Source organism: Heloderma suspectum, chromosome 7, assembly GCF_057233095.1.
Source record: "Heloderma suspectum isolate Gila_16-S chromosome 7, 16-S_ref, whole genome shotgun sequence".
NCBI classification, from domain to species: Eukaryota; Metazoa; Chordata; class Lepidosauria; order Squamata; family Helodermatidae; genus Heloderma; species Heloderma suspectum.
Genome location: NC_139464.1, coordinates 121,471,610 through 121,490,325, shown reverse-complemented (window position 1 = coordinate 121,490,325; position 18,716 = coordinate 121,471,610). Strand labels below are relative to the sequence as shown.

Genomic DNA, 18,716 nt, shown 5'->3' with positions numbered 1-18,716 from the left:
GACTATGCAAAGGCAGAGGCCGGAAACCTGTTATTCAAACCGAGGGCTACACTTTCCCACACTGTATGTTTAATGCATAGTGTGTAGCTGATCCTAGGTCTTTTTTCTTTTTTTTTTACTTTAGTGTAAACACGCAGGCTTCCTGATCTGGATTGGAGCCACTGCATGTTCATGGGGGCAGTGGGGTCTTCCCTCCCCTAAATTCCCCACCCCCATGGGGGCTAAAGAAAAATAAAGCCTCCATAGGCATCAATGGAGTTGTTTTTCTTTCATGAGCCCCTGTATGCAGGAGGGTGAATTCAGTGGGGGAAGTAGCTAGGTGGGAAGGTTAACTGCCCTAACTGCACATGGTAGCCCCGATCCATCTTGGGGTCCTGCACACTTACACTAAAGTAAAAACCGGATCAGCTACTCGCTACACATTTAACATGGCATGTAGTTTAGCTTTAAGTCTGGCCAATCCAGTAGAGCTCCATCGGTTGCAGGGGCCTGATGATGAATACCCTGTTTCCCTTTCTGGTTTCCCAGCGTCAGACCACAAGGCCTCTGATTTGAGTTTTGGGGGCCCTGAGAAAAATGAGCTTATCGCAGTTAAATGGGACAGTCTTATTCATGTTATATTGATTTTCTATTTATTTCTAGCACAGCCTAGTGGGTTTCTATATTTTTCACTGTACAATGAAATATTCTACATCGGTTAGCCGTTTCTTGGCTCCAAGCCGCATCATGGCACACAGCATGCCATGGCTGTGTGATTCAATTTCCCAAGGAAAAGAAAGACCCTAATCCAGAGGATTTGCCCTGGAAGCCATTGCACAATCAATCCATCATCGCCTCGAGACGAGAGCCTGGCTGCTATTTTAAGCAGAATTTCTGAAGAATTACCCCTTCCAAGCTGCAATGTATTCCAATCCCTGACCAAATTTTAAGAATAAGGCAGGAATAAGGGGTCACTTTAACCCCTTTACATGAAAGGGGGGATTGTTTTTTTAAAGATCATATTATCCATGGAAATGGATAGCCAAGAGTTAAATACCAAGAGCATCTAGTTGCCATGAGAGACAAATGTTCCAGCAACCAAATCCTGGCAGTAGGAATTCAAAACTGTATTAGAAGGTTAACTGAAAGCAAGAGCGATTATTTCTTAGTCTGTATTTGTTTTGTTTTAATTATTTTAATTACACTTAAGTCTACAGATGCTGCTATTTTTCTGAATTGACACTTGCAGGCCAAAGATATTTGAGAATCTCTTTTTTTCCACTGTTTTTCTTACCTGTCCCTAGTCATTGTTGCCCTGATCTACTGCTGCTTTGGCATCATTTTTAAAGCATCCCAAGTGTGTTTGTTCATTCGTTCATTCGATTTATATCACACCCTTCCTCATAAAGAGTCCAGGGCAGCTAACAACTTATGTAAAACACAATACGCCACATAAATAACATTAAAATCATGACTCTTAACATCACAAATATATAATAAAATACAATAAAACCATCAACACAAATATATAATGAGGGATTAAACTGACAATAGTGATGTGACGGAACCAATCAGCCCCTTTCTCTGTTGGATTCAGCTCTAATTTTGCATCCATCTCCATGTTCTGTACTTCCTCTAAAGAGTTGTGTCATACGCATGGGTCTGGCTATACCAGTGTGAAAAATAATTAGTATTTTACTATGTGTTTTCATAAAGCTGATTACAGGACTTAATTTGTGCCAGATCTTACAGGGCATCTGTTCTCAATGCCTAACCCTAACCCTGGAACAATATGAAGTAAGACTTGACAAAAGTGCCCCTGTGTAACTGCAGAGTGTAGTTCTCTCACCATTAACTATGAATGCTTTCAATTAATCTTTCATTTTGGATTCCTACTATCATGTTTTGACTGCTGCAACAACATTGAAGAAACAAGAAAGGGCTTCCAGATCAGAACGTGGTTTTTCCAAATGTACTTGAACCGAGACATCTCTTTTTATAGCTATTAAGCCCTGTCTGACTCAAACTGGCCCTATGACCACCCAACCCTTCCATACTTTAAACAAGGAATCCCACCCCATTACTGTGTGATGATTTCAGAAAGGGATTAATAGTGACATTGATTTTTAAGGGCAAAAGATGTGTTTTCTATGCATCATTGTGCAAGTGCTCACTTTCAGCTACATTAAAAGCTTGGAGTTGGGGAAGGGGAGGGCGGCAGAGAGAAAAACATCCTGCAGTTGAGGGTATTGCATGAGCACAGGTGGTATTACAGAACTCTAACACAGAGTGAAGCAAAAAGCTTTATAGTGCTTTATAATACCCCGGGTTTTAATAGGGCCTTTTCCTACAGGCTGAAAATGAATTCTTCACTGACAGGTGGTTCAAAGGAAAAAAAACCAAAACAAAAAGGTATGTAGCAGAAAGTCTGTAAAAAGGCTTAATGAGAACAAGCTGAGGCTTTACTTCTGTTTACCCTTTCCCCCAGTTCAGCTGAGATGGAAGGCTGCAAGTGACTCCTTGCAGAATGAACTGCAAAATGGAGAGGCTGTCCGAGGAGTCCCGTTTTGCAAACCCATTCCTAAGGCCCAGGTCAGGCTTGGCTGGCTTTGAAACCCAGGTTTAAGGACCAGATGGAGTATCAGGCACTCCTTCCCTCCCACTGCCCAGCTCCTTTCTAGCCAGGTTCAGACAGCACTGTTGGGACCATCACCAACCTAGGTTACAAGGAAACCTTAAACACGTTCTGACAACCTGGCTTTCATCCTGGGAATCTTGGCTTTCCTTGTATGGTGCATTCGTGTTAAATTACAGCCACAATTCACTAGGACCTAGCCAACAAAAAACTCTTTTCAGTGCCAGAACTCAGAACATGTGGGAAAAAAAGGTATAAAATGCATCATAAGGACCGCTTTCATATTTGCTTCCAGTGCCACCCCATCTCCATCAGCCTGCACCCCTGGACCCCAGGCACAGCCAGGCTTTGTGACCCCCTAGCTTTGTGACCCTCAGGCTATATCCTCTGATCCCCTAGGAGATGCCCCCTGCCATATGCTCCAAGACTCCGCTCCCGTTCCACCAGGCTCCACCCACTGCCTCCGAGGCTCTAACCTGGCAACCCAAGCTGGAGGGAGAACTTGCCAGGTCAGGAGGCAGAGCAACCTGGCCAGAAAATCAAAGTCTGATACAGGCTTAAAAAAAGCAATTAAATAGAACTTGAAATGTCTGTTTACATATCAGTAGATATTGCAAATAAAAGATATGATCGTGGTCCCCGCTTACAAAGCTCTGCTCTGTTCCTCATCTTTCCCCCGGGGAGGTCACAGAGCGGGCTTTTTCCACAGTTGTGCCCACCTTGCAGCGCGCATCCCCAAAGGGAATCAACCAGCCCCCCTCTTGAATGGTGTTTTGCCATCAGGCAAAAACGATCGTATTCTGAGGCTGTTTGCTGTGGGCTGTTCTAGCTTGCGAGGCATTTTCTCCTCAAGCTGGCTGGCTGTGCTATCTACTGCTGGCTTATAGTGTTTGTAAGGTACTTTTATGTTTCATCTGTTTCTGACTTGTCTGGCAGATTGGCATATGTGAAAGGGCCTTTTCGGTCACCTCAGTTGTTAGATGTCCTCCCCAGGGAAACCCCCCTGAGTGCAACCTGCCTATTTTCCTGGCTGGCTGTCTAGGGCTTTGGCAGGGAGGTGGTGTTCTGCTCACTACGAGTGCTTCTCTTATATCTAAATCTATATTATAGTCCCAATGGCTGTATTTATGTTTGGGGCCAGTCTTTTTTCATTTTGTATTTGATTTATACTGTTGATTTTCTGACGACTTTATTCTGTTCGTTGTTAGCCACCAAATTTTTGACAAAAAGGTGGGATATAAATTATTTCAGTGAGGAAGAAATAAAATGTCATACTCTAGCATGATCCAAACAGAACCAAAGATGGAACCATGCCAGTAAGAGAAGGTTTGATTTTCAAAAGCTTGGGTGGCAGGGGGCAGGTTTAGCTCTCTCCCCCAATACTGTCCCCAATACACCCCTTTATTTTATCTGTTATAAGTGAGTGGTTGCCATTCACTCCTGTGGGGAAAAAATAAGGTGCTGGGCTGTGATGCCGTTGTATGGGAGGGGCAGGGAAACCTGCCATCCACCACTAACACTGTCTGATCCAGCATATTATTATCATTATTGTTGTCATCATCAATTGCACTTCTATACCGCCCAATAGCTAAAGCTCTCTGGGAAGTTCAAAAAGTTAAAACTATAAAATCTAGCATGATAATATATAATATAAAACCATTAAAAGTTTAAAACAGAATAAAATCAAAGGAAAAATCAGAGGAAAATCCAGCAGCAGTGTAAAGATCTAAAAACACAAAAAAACACATTTAAAAAACAAAACTGGAAGACTAAAAAAATTACTGATAGAGAGAGATCCTGCAGGGGGATGCAATCACATAGAGACATACTACATTCCCCAGGAACCCCTAAAATGTCTAAGCTGTCTACACAAACACCCCCACCTGTCACAATGACAGGCATTTGGGTAGAATATAAATAATAAAAATACATCAACTGCGCAGTCCATCGTCTTCAGCATCAACACAAAACCATCCCCCATTCATTTAGCTGCTGTTTTCCGAAATGTCTCTATTTAAGACTGGAAGGCTTACACGCCTGCATTAACAAGTTCCCTTTTGGCACTCAGCTTCAGATTTGCGCTTGATAAATTATGAAATAAGCTGTTGGTTTGATTTGATCTGAGACTGGGTTGCTACAAAACATTAAGACAATAGCACCACCTTCAGGCAAAGCTATAATAGGTTATCTACTTTTATATGTGGGAACAATTCCACCCACCCACCCCAGCATATCAGCTAACTTTTTAAAACAACAATAATGGCCAATACAAATATATAAGTTCAAAACAAAAATACGGTGGGATTCCTGTTAACTGAACATCACTAAGACAACTAGTCCTACTCTGCAACAACCACAAAAATAACTATCTGGTTTGCCCTGATTTCTAATTTATCCTTATATTTTCCAGGCCAGACCATAAGCCAGAGCAGAATCTAGTCCATGTCTTTCCAAACATGCAGATATGTGCTCCCATTTCAGCTGAACAGAATTGAGTAACTTGCTCAAAACTATTTAACTTTGGATGGTTTGTGACTCACCTGTATTCTGTCCCCGTGGCTCCTTGCAACAAATACACTCTATTTCTAAAACTGTTGATGGCTTTCTTTTTTCAGAGGCATAGTGGACAATTTGGGAGTGGATGGGTGGGATTAAGGGAGGAAGCCACCTAAAGTTAAGTAAATTTTGAAACCTCTCATTTAAATGGGAGAGATTTAAGCTTGTGCTTAGCTCTTCCACTGAAATCAATGGGACTTTAAAGTGCTTGACTTTCACTGGATCATGCCTTAAATATTTGCAGATCAATATAGAACTTGGATATATTGTCTAGGTTCAACAATAATAATAACAGGCCTTGTTGAGAAAGAGAAGCACCCGCTTTAAATCTTTATCTTTGGCTGGGTTATGCCCATATATCTTCCTCTTCTCTCCCCATACAAGCTGGAATTATAAGACTTCCAAAATCTTGCTCACGCTGAAGGTGGGGGAAAGCTTGTTTTTTTAGAAAAAAGGGCATTTTGTGGGAACAAAACAATACTTGTTATATTTCGATATTTCTTATTGCGATTTTCTTATTGTATTTTTATTTTACTTGTAAGCTGCCTTGTATGCTTAATGATGGGATATACATAATTTAAACAAACAAACAAACAAATAAATATCAGTCTATCATAGTGAACCTGGTTATTCCTTTGGGCTCAGTAATAACAGCTGAAAGAGAGAAAGTTTCTTACCCACAGTCATGCCATCCATGTAGCGCTTGATGATATCAAAGGAATCCCGTAGATTTCCTTCAGATATGTCAAAGATGATGTCAGCCTGATTGGCTGGGTAGGGTGGTGTGATGGCACGAAGGAAAATAATCTCTGAGGGGAAAGATATTGTAAGCAAGCTGAACATGGCAATGGGAGGAAAAAAACATTGAAAGAAGCATGATACAATCGACTTCAGCAACTACAAATCTGAAAAATTTAGCAGAACAATAGCAAAGCAACAATATACTTCAAGTTGTCTGGTCTTTCATCAGGAGATGCTTCCACAGGAAGAGCAGGAAGAGCAGTTCCCCAGGACTGTGATTTCAGAACCTTGTTCCATGGTGTGGAACCTGCACACCAGCTACGCATTTGTTACCTTGAAGGAAGCAATATTTGCACATGCCCCCTTTTGTGTGACTGCACTCTTCATTCATGGCACCACGGAAACATCTTTTTCTATAGCAGGAGGCTGCTTGACTCTAAGCAGTTATTTCTTTTGGAGGCGCTTCTGACAGAGCAAGGAAAACCATTTACCTTCAGGCCTTGTAAATTCCCTGAATGTGGGCAGCGAAATGACCGTGTGGGAAATGGTGTGAATTGGATCTAACACACAGTTGACGTCATTCTGCCGGCAGGACTTGATGCATCGAACAGTATCTGTCTTCTCATGTCTGACACTAAGGGGAAGAAAGGACATTTTTTTAAAAGCATCGAACATGAAATGGGCTGCGTTGTATTGCAAGGATCAGTCAGGCCAGGGCCGGCCCCAGTATTTGAGGGCCCTTGGGCAAGACACCCTCAGCAGGGACCCTCCCTCGGTGAGTCTACGTTCTCCCCATCATTGTCACCAGCTGCTATTTGCTCCTCATCGTCTTTCTCGTCACTGCTGCTGCTTGACGGGGCGAGAGCCAGCGCACGAGCGGGCAGCGGCATCTCCTGCTCCTCCGTCTGATCTCCACTCTTGCCTAGGCCAAAGCGACAGGCAGGCGAACAAGTGGACTGCAGTGGTAAAGAGTGGTGCATGTCTAGGGGGCTCTTGTCAGTGGGCTCCTGCTGGGGCATGGGCCCTCCGCAGGTGCCAAGCTATGCCTACTCTTGATGCCCGCCCTGAATCAAGCAAAAGGCGCTGAAGGGGGGTTTCAGAGCCCGATCTTACTATAAACCACTACTCACATGACAGTGTCTCCCAGTCTCTGGAGCGTGATTAACTTTTCGGACATCCGTTTGGGAAATTAATCCAGAATTAATCAACAGAATTGAATAGGCTCAGCACAAGCTTGTAAGCCACAAAAAGTGTTGAAGGAATTGTGCTGGACAGCCCTCTGTAGGCTTTTTCATCACAGGAGACCAAGTCTCATGCAAACATCTGCCACAAATTGACAAATGGCCATTACTCTGGAAATTACAAAATCATAGAATCATAGAATAGTAGGGTTGGAAGGGGCCTACAAGGCCATCGAGTCCAACCCCCTGCTCAATGCAGGAAATCGATACTAAAGAGATTGGTGCAGCAGCTAACCAATCGTGTACTTTTTCGTAAAAGCACCAAAGTGACTTGTATGAAAAAGTGCATGATCGCTGCATGTGTCACTGAGTGTTCTACCATGCTGAAATGGCTGCACACATGCACACCAGCGCAATGCCACATGCCCCAATATCTGAAAATAATCACTAGGGAACTGTCATACAGTCTTGTCATCAGTTTTGTTTAGAACTCCTCATAAAGGTGGAGTCAGACGCCTCAGTATTACTCTATAGGTTTAGGGAGCAATCCTATTCATGTTTAGACAGGAAAAAGTCCTACAACTCCCAGCATGCCCCAGCCAGCCATGTTGGCTGGGGCATGCTGGGAGTTGTAGGACTTTTTCTTGTCTAGACATGCATAGGATTGCACCCTTAGTACCTATCAGACACAAGGTAGAGCTTATGCAAATTGGCTTTGCCAAGTTAGAACAGGAAGATAAATATCCCCCTTAAGAGATGGAATATGGCTTTATAGCCAGCGATGAATTTACACATATTCAACAGCAACCCTTGTATTTTTTGGTAAGACATAAATATAAGCCAAAATTTAAGTCCTGCATCTAAAATGTGTTATGAGAACAAACCAGTAAGTACTCATGAGGGCCAAGAAGACGTTGAAGTACTGGGGAAGCATAGATTGATTTACCTGAAGGATCTCATGGCCCAAAATGATTTATTTAATCTATCAGCGGGTTTAAAGACAGAATGAGACCTGACAAACCAGAGCCATTGCTTCCAAATCCAACACTTAGTTTTTGCTTTGGTAAAGAAAGATTTGGGCTTATATAAGATACAACTCAGTTAAAGAAACCCGTGTATCTAAGTGTTCATAGATGCATAGGCATCAAGACACATAGATACTTTACCAAATGCGATCGAGATTGGTTACTCACAGAAGTTTGTAGGTCCTTTACATGACATCGTCAAGCTCCAGGGCCTCTCCTGTGCTTTCTGACGTTTATCCCAGTTTTTTAAAGATCATGGACAATGAGCTATTTAAATAACCCGAGCTGAATTTCTCCATGAAAAGAGGAAGTGGCACTATAACACAGCACCATCTAGTGGCTGTATAATGAAACACATACGCTTGCAGATAAAGGAGCTCCCGGGGCGATCTTAATCCCGCAAAGAATATTTTACGCACTTTTAAGCAGAAGTGCGTAAAAAGGGACAATCTTAATCCCACAAAGAATATGGAAGCAGAAGCCCTGTAAAGCTGCGGGATAAAAAGCTTATGTGTAGAGAAGCCCTTAGACTAACGTTAGATTGCAATTCTCTTCAGCCCTAGCCATCGTTGACAGCGCAAGTAGGGATGGCGGAGAATTTCTCCCCGAATCTTCGGGCGGCCGAGCACCAACGCATTCGGCCCCCCGAAATCGGCGGTGAAATTCTCCGCCCCCCGCCCCGCCCCTGGGATGGGACTTACCTTTGGCGAATGTCCCTCCCGGCGGTGGGTCCCGGCGGCGGTTCATCGGCCTTTCGGCGGGGGCGGGGGCGGCAGCTGGTCTTCCGACCAGCTGCCGCTGCCGCCGCCATTACAAAGTGTAAAAAAAAACCCAAAAAACCCCGTGATAGGCTACGTAACGATTTACGTAGCCTATCACGGCTAGATTTCCAAAGTCAGCCGTGATAGGCTACGTAAATCGTTATGTAGCCTATCACGGGTGACTTTGAAAAAGAAAAAAAAAAGCGTGTACGCAAATGGCAGCGGCCTATGGGCGCCGCCATTTGCGTTCCTTATTTGGTCCCGGTAGTCTACGTAAAGATTTATGTAGACTACTAGTCTACGTAAATCTTTACGTAGACTACCGGGACCAAATAAGGAACGCAAATGGCGGCGCCCATAGGCCGCCGCCATTTGCGTACGCGCTTTTTTTTCCCCCAAAGTCACCTGTGATAGGCTACGTAACGATTTACGTAGCCTATCACGGCTAACTTTGGAATTCTAGCCGTGATAGGCTACGTAAATCGTTACGTAGCCTATCATGGGTTTTTTGGGTTTTTTTTAGACTTTGTTTCGCAGCCGGGGAGATGGGGCGCTTCTCCCCGGCCTGAATTTCAGCCAGGCGAGGCGGGAAGCCTCCCCCCCTGGCCTGAATTTCGGCCAGGCGAGGCGGGACGGCTCCCCCCCTCGTCTGAACTTCGGGGGGAGAAGCGAAGCGCCTCCTCCCCACTGCGAAGCACCCCTGCGAAAAGGTAAGTGACTTTCGTACATCCCTAAGTGCAAGGGATGATGGCAGTTGTAGTCCAACTTTGTCCGAGGGCCACAAGTTGACCACCCCCGCTCAAAGTCCTGATTACTGTTGGCATCAGGCATTTTGTGTGGATTTTGTACACGTTTTTTGAAACGTGAAAGATTTTGTAAGATTGTCCGGTTTATCAAACCGCATAAGATACAATGCCTCTTAATACATTGCGTTGTTAAACTTCCTATATTTACTCACAGAGGAAACTGATCCAGAAATGGCTGTTGACTGCTGCTAAGCTGGCTATTACTCATTACTGGGGACAGGATCCATTTCTCTCTCACCCCTTAGCTGAGTGGTTTCACAGAGTGGGATAATGTCTGTCTATGAAATCATTTGGGAAGAAAACACTGTAGATCATAGTTTTGTACAGAAATGTTCACAGTTCTTTTGAATGATAGCTGATCTGCTAGAGTAGCTGAGAGACTGATCTGTGAAGCAGGGCTCAAACCTTGCAGGATGATGTCCTCCACAGCCACCCTCATGTAGGCCATTGAGCTAGGAAAGCCCAATGGATGATGGCACAGTGATACAGGAGCTTGGCAGTGGCAGCTATGGGGGCTATTTTGAAACCCAGTTCTCCAGAGCCTCACTCAGGGCATTCCTTAACCTCGGGATGGTGCTTCCCTCTAGAGTTTGTAGGCAGAGCCAAAAGTTGCTTCTTCAGGGGGAGACCGGGGGAGGGTTCAGACCTCCTCTGAACCCTCTCCAGCTTGTCTGTATCCTTCTTAAAGCGTGGTGCCCAGAACTGGACACAGTACTCCAGATGAGGCCTAACCAGTGCTGAGTAGAGGGGAACTAGGACTTCCCGGGATTTGGAAGCGATGCTTCTATGAATGCAGCCCAAAATAGCATATGCCTTTTTTGCAGCCAAATCACATGGCTGGCTCATATTCAGCTGGTGATCTACATCAATTCCAAGATCCTTCTCACTTGTAGCATTGTTGAGCCAAGTTTTCCCCATCTTGTAACTGTGCATTTGGTTTCTTTTTCCTAGGTGCAGAACTTGGCATTTACCCTATTAAATTTCATTCTGCTGTCTTATGCCTAGCACTCCAGCCTATCAAGATCACTCTGAGTTTTGTTTCTGTCTTCCAAGGTATTAGCTATCCCACCCAATTTTGTGACATCTGCAAATTTGATCAGCATTCCCTGCATCTCCTTTTCCAAGTCATTAATAAAAATGTTGAAGAGCACTGGGCCCAACATTTATAGGCCACCTTTACATGTCAAGAATCCACTCTCAAGGTGGATTCCAAGGCAAAATATAAATAGGATTCAACTCAAAACATTAATAACAACCAACAATAATTAAAAAATCCAAAAATATTCAGCCTAGAAAGGTACAAAACCCCAATAAATAAGAACAGCTAAAACCAACAGCAGTCCAAGAAAACATAGTCCTTCCAAGGGAGTGCAACCCCAACTAGTTGTTCGTTTTCATCCAGAGGTACCCACAAAACCTTCATTATCTGGATTAAGCCTCAGGTTGTTCACCTTTATCCAGCCCAAAACCACCTCCAGACCATGGTTCCACAGATGTTCAGTGCCTCCCTAGGATGAGCAGATGGAAAGCAGAGCTGAGTAACGTATGCATGATGATGACACTTCAGCCCAAATCTCCAAACGACATCCCGCAGCAGTTTCATGTAGATAAGTCAGGCCAAACTTTTATTGCTTATTGCCAAAGGCCATTGCAAAAATTCAAAATGTAAATGTCAAAAAGCATGAGGGACAAGATGGAACCTTGAGGCACACCACAATGGCTACAGGGTACAACTTCGGTTCCCCAACACCCCCTTGGAATGTTTAGACTTTCCCAAATTCCCAAAATTTGTCATTTTATTAACATTTTGTATCAACTTCTTTACCTCCTATCCTATTCCACTGCTAAAATTAGCCAAACATGACCCTCTTTTTCTGCAAGTAGTTGAGGTACATAAAATAAGGACACGGAGGCAGTGAAGAGTGGAGATGAAACAGTCAAATAGATGGACATGTGAAAAAAAGAGAAGTCGTCATGGTACCAAGAAACAGTGCTTGTGATGGAGGGGTGATATGGAGGAGCAATTCCATGGGCGTGACATCACATTTCAACGGAGACCACTGCCCAACACTTGGCAGACATTTTATTTTATTTATTATTTATTTATTATTAAATTTATTAATCACCCATCTGGCTGGTCACCCAGCCACTCTGGGCGATGTACAGCATACAATAAAACAGTTTAAAACAAGAAAATTCTACAATAAAAACATTTTCTAAAATACCCTAACCCACCCCAAATGCCTGCCTGAACAACCATGTTTTTAATGCACGGCGGAAGCTCATTAAAGAGGGGGCATGGCGGAGTTCCCTAGGGAGGGAGTTGCACAGAGTGGGGGCCACCACAGAGAAGGCCCTCTCCCTCGTCCCCACCAGTCTAGCTGTCCTGGCTGATGGGACAGAGAGAAGGCCATCCGAGGCTGATCTTGTTAAGCGGCCTGTCTGGTGCTGCTGGAGGCGCTCCTTAAGATAGGCTGGGCCGGAACCATATAGGGTTTTAAAGGTCAAAACCAACACCTTGAATTTGGCCCGGAAAACAACTGGTAACCAGTGCAACTCCTTCAGCACTGGAGTGATGTGATCTCGCCGGCGGCTGCCTTTAATCAGGCGAGCCGCCGCGTTCTGTACCAGCTGCAGCTTCTGAACCGTCTTCAAGGGTAACCCCACATAGAGCGCATTACAGTAGTCTAAACGAGAGGAGACCAGGGCATGCACTACCGATGGGAGCAGATGGTCGGGAAGGATTATCATTATCACAACTTTGCTACCCATCCACCATCTTGACATCCTTTAGAAATGACATTGTTATGTTCTCCTAGCTGATTGGTTGTTTCCTACTTTTCTAAGGACTCAACTGATACAGTATTAAAATAACACAAGCTGCTTCCAAGTGGCTGGATCCCATGCCACTCTAAGAGCTTCTTTCACAAGCAAAAGGAAAGAAGGATTTGCAAATCAGCCCCTGTTGATAGCAGACACTCTGAAACCTCTGGATTGGCTGGGCCTAGTATAAACACTAGGGCAGCCTTCCCCTACATGGTACCCTCCAGATGTTTTGGGCTTCAAGTCCAATCAGCCCCAGCCAGCATGGTCAATGGTCAGGAATTCTGGGAGTTGTGGTCCAAAACTTCTGGAGGGCATCCGGTTGGGAAAGGCTGCACTAGGAGCTTGCCTTTGACTGCTCAACAGAGCAGTGCTGTCTGCTCGTTGCATGCAGGCTCCAGTTTGTAGTTTATGATACCAGCCACAGGAAACCTGAGCCAGAAGTGCTGAGTTTGGGGACAGCTGCTTACAACCCCAACCTGAGCATCACACACAATGTGCAAGGGGCAATGCTGCCTTGGGAGGGAACCAGAAGTGCTGAGTTTGGGGACAGCTGCTTACAACCCCAACCTGAGCATCACACACAATGTGCAAGGGGCAGTGCTGCCTTGGGAGGGAACCAGAAGTGCTGAGTTTGGGGACAGCTGCTTACAACCCCAACCTGAGCATCACACACAATGTGCAAGGGGCAGTGCTGCCTTGGGAGGGAACCAGATCCCACCTTAACCACTTCTGAACAGATAAAACCAGATCCAGCTGGGCAGACGTTCGCTCCCTAGCCATTCCAGTCCAGTGGACTGATCAAGTCCATCTTCCTCTAAATTTCACATGAGCTCAGCACATGCGCTTTTCTTTAGACTTGGTCAAGATTAAATAACAGCCGAACCTAGATTTTATTTTTAATTCTCAAACTTGGTAATTTCCAATATTTATCTTTCCTCCCTAGCACTTTTGTTTGCCATTTCATTTGTTGTTGTTGTTGCCATCTGTCCAGTTTAATTTGTGTCTCTCATGTGAAGAACCTTGTTTTCATTCTCAGTCGGAAAGCACCTCGATGGTGCTGTATCGTTATGCCTATTTAAACATTCCTGTTAGATGCAACATAGAATTATCTGTCTAATATGATTTAATCTGGGCTACAGTGTGTTTTTAAAGCACTAGATTAATACATGCACTCATTAAAATACAATGCATCAAGGCAACGGGCCAAAGTCTCGCGTTCCTTATTTTATAGCTGGAATAAGATTTAATTTAAGACTTTGAAGCCAATCTAAGCTTTTGTTCTTGTCTCTAGCTTTTCTGGGCCCTCATGTATAGCTGACTGTGTAGTGAACCTGTTAACTACATATACACACATGCACATTGTGCTTGGAGCAAAAGATCTGCCACAGAGTGTGCACTTGAAAGAGAGTTTCAGCCAATTCTGCATCCCTGACAAGTGCACCTATGTGACCCCTGTGTTTGCAAACACGTCTGTCGCAATCCTACTTTACATTTTTGTGTGTACATCTTAAAAAATAGGCTGTAATCCCGAGAACAGTGCAGCTAGCTTTGGGCTTACAAATCCCTGTCGAAACTGAGAATTTCAAAAGTGTGTTGTGATATGACAACCAACTCAAAAATCCCACAAGACAGGCCCAAACCTTTGGCGTGCCTAAAGACTCCTGGATAGACCAGTGGGAAAATATTGTCAATCTTCTGTTCCCTCAAAATGTCCTGATAGATGCTATCAACAAGCACGTGGAAATTAGTGAGAGCTAATAAAAACAACTAAGGAATATTACACATACACAAGGCATTTAAAAAGCACAGTAGAAAAAGAAGTGTTCATTTGCTAAAACTAAAAGCCCGAGCCAAAGATGAATGAGTTAATAGTGCCAGCTACTAGCAGATACTAAAGACCAGAAAGAAAGTACAAGTCCTCACATGTTGGTCATAATCCAAATCAGTAGTCTTAAATTCACATAAATCTGTATTGGATTGTAGTGGATATATATAAAAAAACATAGGGATGGGGAGGTTTACCCCATTCTCTCGCATTATTCTTCCATGGCCATTATTCTTCCATTATTCTTGTCTGCATCCTTAAAGTGTGGTGCCCAGAACTGGATACAGTACTCCAGATGAGGCCTAACCAGTACTGAGTAAAGTACATATTGTGGTAACTCTAAATGATAAGTGGTATATTCTGCTCAAATGGATTCCCCAGCATGTTTTAGCATTTTTCCCTGAGTAGAGCTAGCCACAAGATTTCAAGGCCATTTACTTAATTCCAAAACAGATTTTGTCTAGTTTTAGAGGGTTATCCAGCACCTTGGAAACATCTGTCAAGACCCGGACCATCCCACTGACACACCCCACATGATCCCGCCCCAGCCATTTGGGCTAGCACAGAGCCCAGTTGTTCCATACAGTCCAAACATCCGTGGAGCCTTGAATACTTTTGCAAATGCCAAGGCACATTCTGGATTGCACTGTGCATTATAACTACAGTTATGGTGCTGTGCATGTCAACATCTGCATAAAGGGGCAACGGATTTCAAGTGTGACATTATCATGCATTTCATCCATCCTTAACTGTAATTAAGAGACAGTCAGTGGGTGTGGAAATTACACGAGTTTATGAACTTCTCCAAGTCTTATAGCCCAAGAACTTATTTTCAACTGAGCAAAGGCTTACGGTTACCAGTATTGGCTTGGCTGACTGATGTACTCCCACTCAAGCTGAGACACAGGTAAAGTTCACAGAGAGAGGGAGAGGGAGGAAGAGAGAGAGCGATAAAGGCTCTGTCAGAGTCTCCCTGTTCCCTTAGATGCCTCATCTGCTCACTGTAATTTGCCTAAGTCTTGGCAAATTGGGTATGGGAAGTGTGGTTAAGAGCCCTGTACCTGCGACCTGGTTTGCATGACACAACAACCCACTATGGGTAATCACCCATGGTGGGTTGTCATGATGTCCAAACCTGGCACTGTTTCCGCAGGGTGGATTATTTTTCATAAACAAACCACCCTCAGAACCCGTGACTTGTTGTTGGGTTGTTCAGGATGGCTTGTCATAACGTCCGAATCTGGCACAGTGCCTTTGGCGTGGCTTGTTGGAAACAGCTACTGAGGCACCGAGAAAGTGCTGCAAAAAACCCTGCTGCTCCTTGCGATCTCGCTAGTCCGGCCACCATCCTCCCTCATCCCTCCGTGCCCTCCACCCCATGTTCCTATACATAGATAAGAAATACATAGAGTGCCCCGAAAGCATTCACAACTTTTTTTTCTGGTTTTGCACAAGTGTGCAGATGTGAAAGTCTGCTGCTATGAAATTTCCCCCTCAGCTTTACTGCTCTGCTATGAAATTTGCATATTTTTAGCCATCTGCCTCACTGCTCCGCCATGGAATTTTCATAATTTCCCCCTCAGCTTTACTGCTCTGCTATGGAATTTGTGTATTTTCAGCGATCTGCCGCCCTGCTCTGCAACCCACATGTATATCTGACAGCTAGCAACAGAGACCAGTGGAGGAAAGCAATAAGTAAAAAGGGGTGGAGGGAGCCAAAAGCGGCTGGCGGCTACACAAGGAGCTTTTGGGGTGGGTGTAATTACTGCGAGAGTACGTGAAACAGCCTTTAAAAAAAAAAAAAAGTGCTCGCTACCATGGGAAGCCTGAAATGGAGGATGAAAATGACAAGGACATTGACAAGAGGGGGATATTGGTATGCTGGGCTAAATAGTGGACATTTTATTTATTTAAAATTTTAAATAAATAAATAAAAGGTCGTAAACGTGTTACTGCACTCGTAAGTGCTCAGAAAATTAATTCCATTTGGTGTTCTGATGGGGGGTGGGGGGGGGAGATTCCCTTGGGAGCAGGCAACCCCAGCAGACCAATTGCAGAAAGGGTGCTGACACGGGGACCAAGGAAACGAGGCGTTTTGCCGCAAAGGCACCTGGGATACGAGGGGAAAACAAGCCGTGGCAAGCCATGGTGGCTTATTTTCAGGATGGCTTAGAGTGACATGTGAATTCATCCAGTGTCTAAGTGCTGAGGTGAATAATGTCACTGTTCACTCTAGGTAAGGAGTGGAGGCTAAAGAGCCCTTTGCTTGTGACTTGGCTTGAACAGCTTGCTTGCTTGCTTATTTATTTATTACACTTATATCTCGCCTTTTTTCCTCCTTAAAGAACCCAAGGCGGCATACATAATCTTCCTCCTCCTCCATTTTATCCTCACAACAACCCTGTGAGATGGGTTGGGCTGAGAGTCTGTGCCTGGCCCAAAGTCACCCAGTGAGCTTCCATGGCCGAGTGGGGACTGGAACCCCCATCTCCTGACTCCCAGTCCAACACTCGAACCACTACACCACACATAATTAAGGGAGATCCTTCCTAATTACCTTCATCATTACTGGAAGAACCTCTAGGGCCTTCCTAACCACCTTCCAGGGGCTCTGCTAGAAGACATACAGGAAGGCCCTGGAGCCCGGATTGACACCCTCACCTCACCCCAGATCATGCGTTACCTATCCTGGTCTTAAAGGCTGGGGCGCTCACCAGCAAAAGTTGGTCTCTTTCCACTTAGACACAACGCTTATTTAACTGAGAAAAAAAGCAGGTAAGGAGGAATGTTTTCAAAAATGTTATAAACAGATAACAATAAATAAAATGCAAATGCAGCATGCAGGAAGTGATTTGCCATTCAAACTTTATTTTTTAAAATGTTGAGAAGGAAGCCACTGCCAAGGGGGGGGGGAGATCAATGGCAATGGATGCCTACATGCAAGCGATCAAAGCTGTGCAGAGACAAAGACAAATAGCTGGGCTATGAAGGTGCTGACAGTTCCACGGCGGAAGAGCTGCATCTGAATCGTCAGGAGGTGGTCTCTGGGCTCTGGGATTTGCTTCTGCATGGACACTACACCACTGTGGCTGTTCACCATTTTTGTAGTGAAAATACCCTCCTCATTCCCGCTGATGATGGAAAGCTGAATTTTATCCCCAGCAATAGTACTGGTAGGGCCCATACGGAAAATATCAATGGGAACTTGAATGTTGGTAGGAAAAGAGAGGTGATAAGAAGTTATTCTCAAGGGCAGCCTCTGGCATTCCTTATTTTCGTGACAAGGCAAGCGCTCGCAACGACTGCAAGAAAAGTGAGAAGACAAGACAAGGGAGCGGGATTAGCAACCATTCTACAAGGAGGAGAGGGAAAGAGAAAGAAGGGAAATGGAGAAGCCACGGATATTTTGACTCATAACATCTTCCAGGCAATCGCACGCACATCGCTAAGGAGGGGGCGTAGCTCAGAGGCAGAATTCATACTTCACAGGCAGAAGAGCTCAGATTTCTTCAGTTGAGGGAGCAGCAGGGCTGGTGCAGCCCAATAAGGAATTCAGACGGGAGCCGAGGACTAGCGGAATTCCAATGGTGCCTGGCTAATTTTGAAAATCCACCAGGGGAACACAGGACTGCTCGTCCGAGATGCTCAGCCCAACACGTTCTAAAGTGCGAGGGCAATTGTTCCCTGCCCCCATTCTCCTTTACTGTAGTCCTTTTTCTTTCACTCCACAGGTGAATGGAATGAAAGATGCTTCTTGTGACTTCATTCATTCATATGGAATAAGCAAAAGAAGCTTCATCCTGTGATATATTATTTCAGCATCTCTCTTCCAAAGCACTGGGATTGGAGAGCCCTGGTACAATTATTCACTGTAATAAGAAGCTAAAATGGCTAGCCAAGAAGCTACACCCTTTCTTCTCCCTAAGGAAAGGCTGTTCTTCCAAGGTAGATGGCAGGGGGCTGATGCAGTCCTGGGACTGCACTCTTCTTTTTGGGGAGATTAAGGGCAGCCCCCTCCACCTCCCTAGACAGAATTCCAAGAACATGATGCAGTTAAAAATGTGCATAGTTAATAATGATAGTTCCATACTGCCACTAAATTTTGTTGCCAATATTGGGTTCCTGACGACCTCTGCTTGCTTGTGTACATCACTGACCAGGACCTCCTCCCCACTCACCGCTCCACAGTGTTTCCCTTTGACACAATGAGGCAACCAGGTGCCGTCTAGACATTTTAGACTACAACTCCATAATCCCCAGGCACTGACCATGGTGGCTGGGAGATGTAGCCCAAAACAGGACAGGCCCTCACATGGGGATGTGGCAAAGCAAGAGGAGCAGTATTGCATTAGAATCATAGAATCATAGGGTTGGAGGGGGC

At 44.6% G+C, this 18,716-nt stretch overlaps 1 protein-coding gene across 4 annotated transcripts in view; it reads right to left on the bottom strand.

The window, feature by feature from the left end:
- Window positions 1-18,716, bottom strand: part of FBLN1 (fibulin 1) — a 103,887-nt gene that overhangs the window by 11,634 nt on the left and 73,537 nt on the right. For 3 of the 4 annotated variants that reach the window (XM_084811310.1, XM_084811312.1, XM_084811309.1), the window contains 2 exons: window positions 6,403-6,545; window positions 5,848-5,979 (listed from right to left, as the gene is read on the bottom strand). In XM_084811310.1, coding sequence (XP_084667436.1) covers window positions 5,848-5,979; window positions 6,403-6,545 — 275 coding nt within the window. Of the gene's footprint in view, window positions 1-5,847; window positions 5,980-6,402; window positions 6,546-17,180; window positions 17,638-18,716 lie in introns of those variants that run through there. The other variant, XM_084811311.1, reaches the window with a different exon arrangement.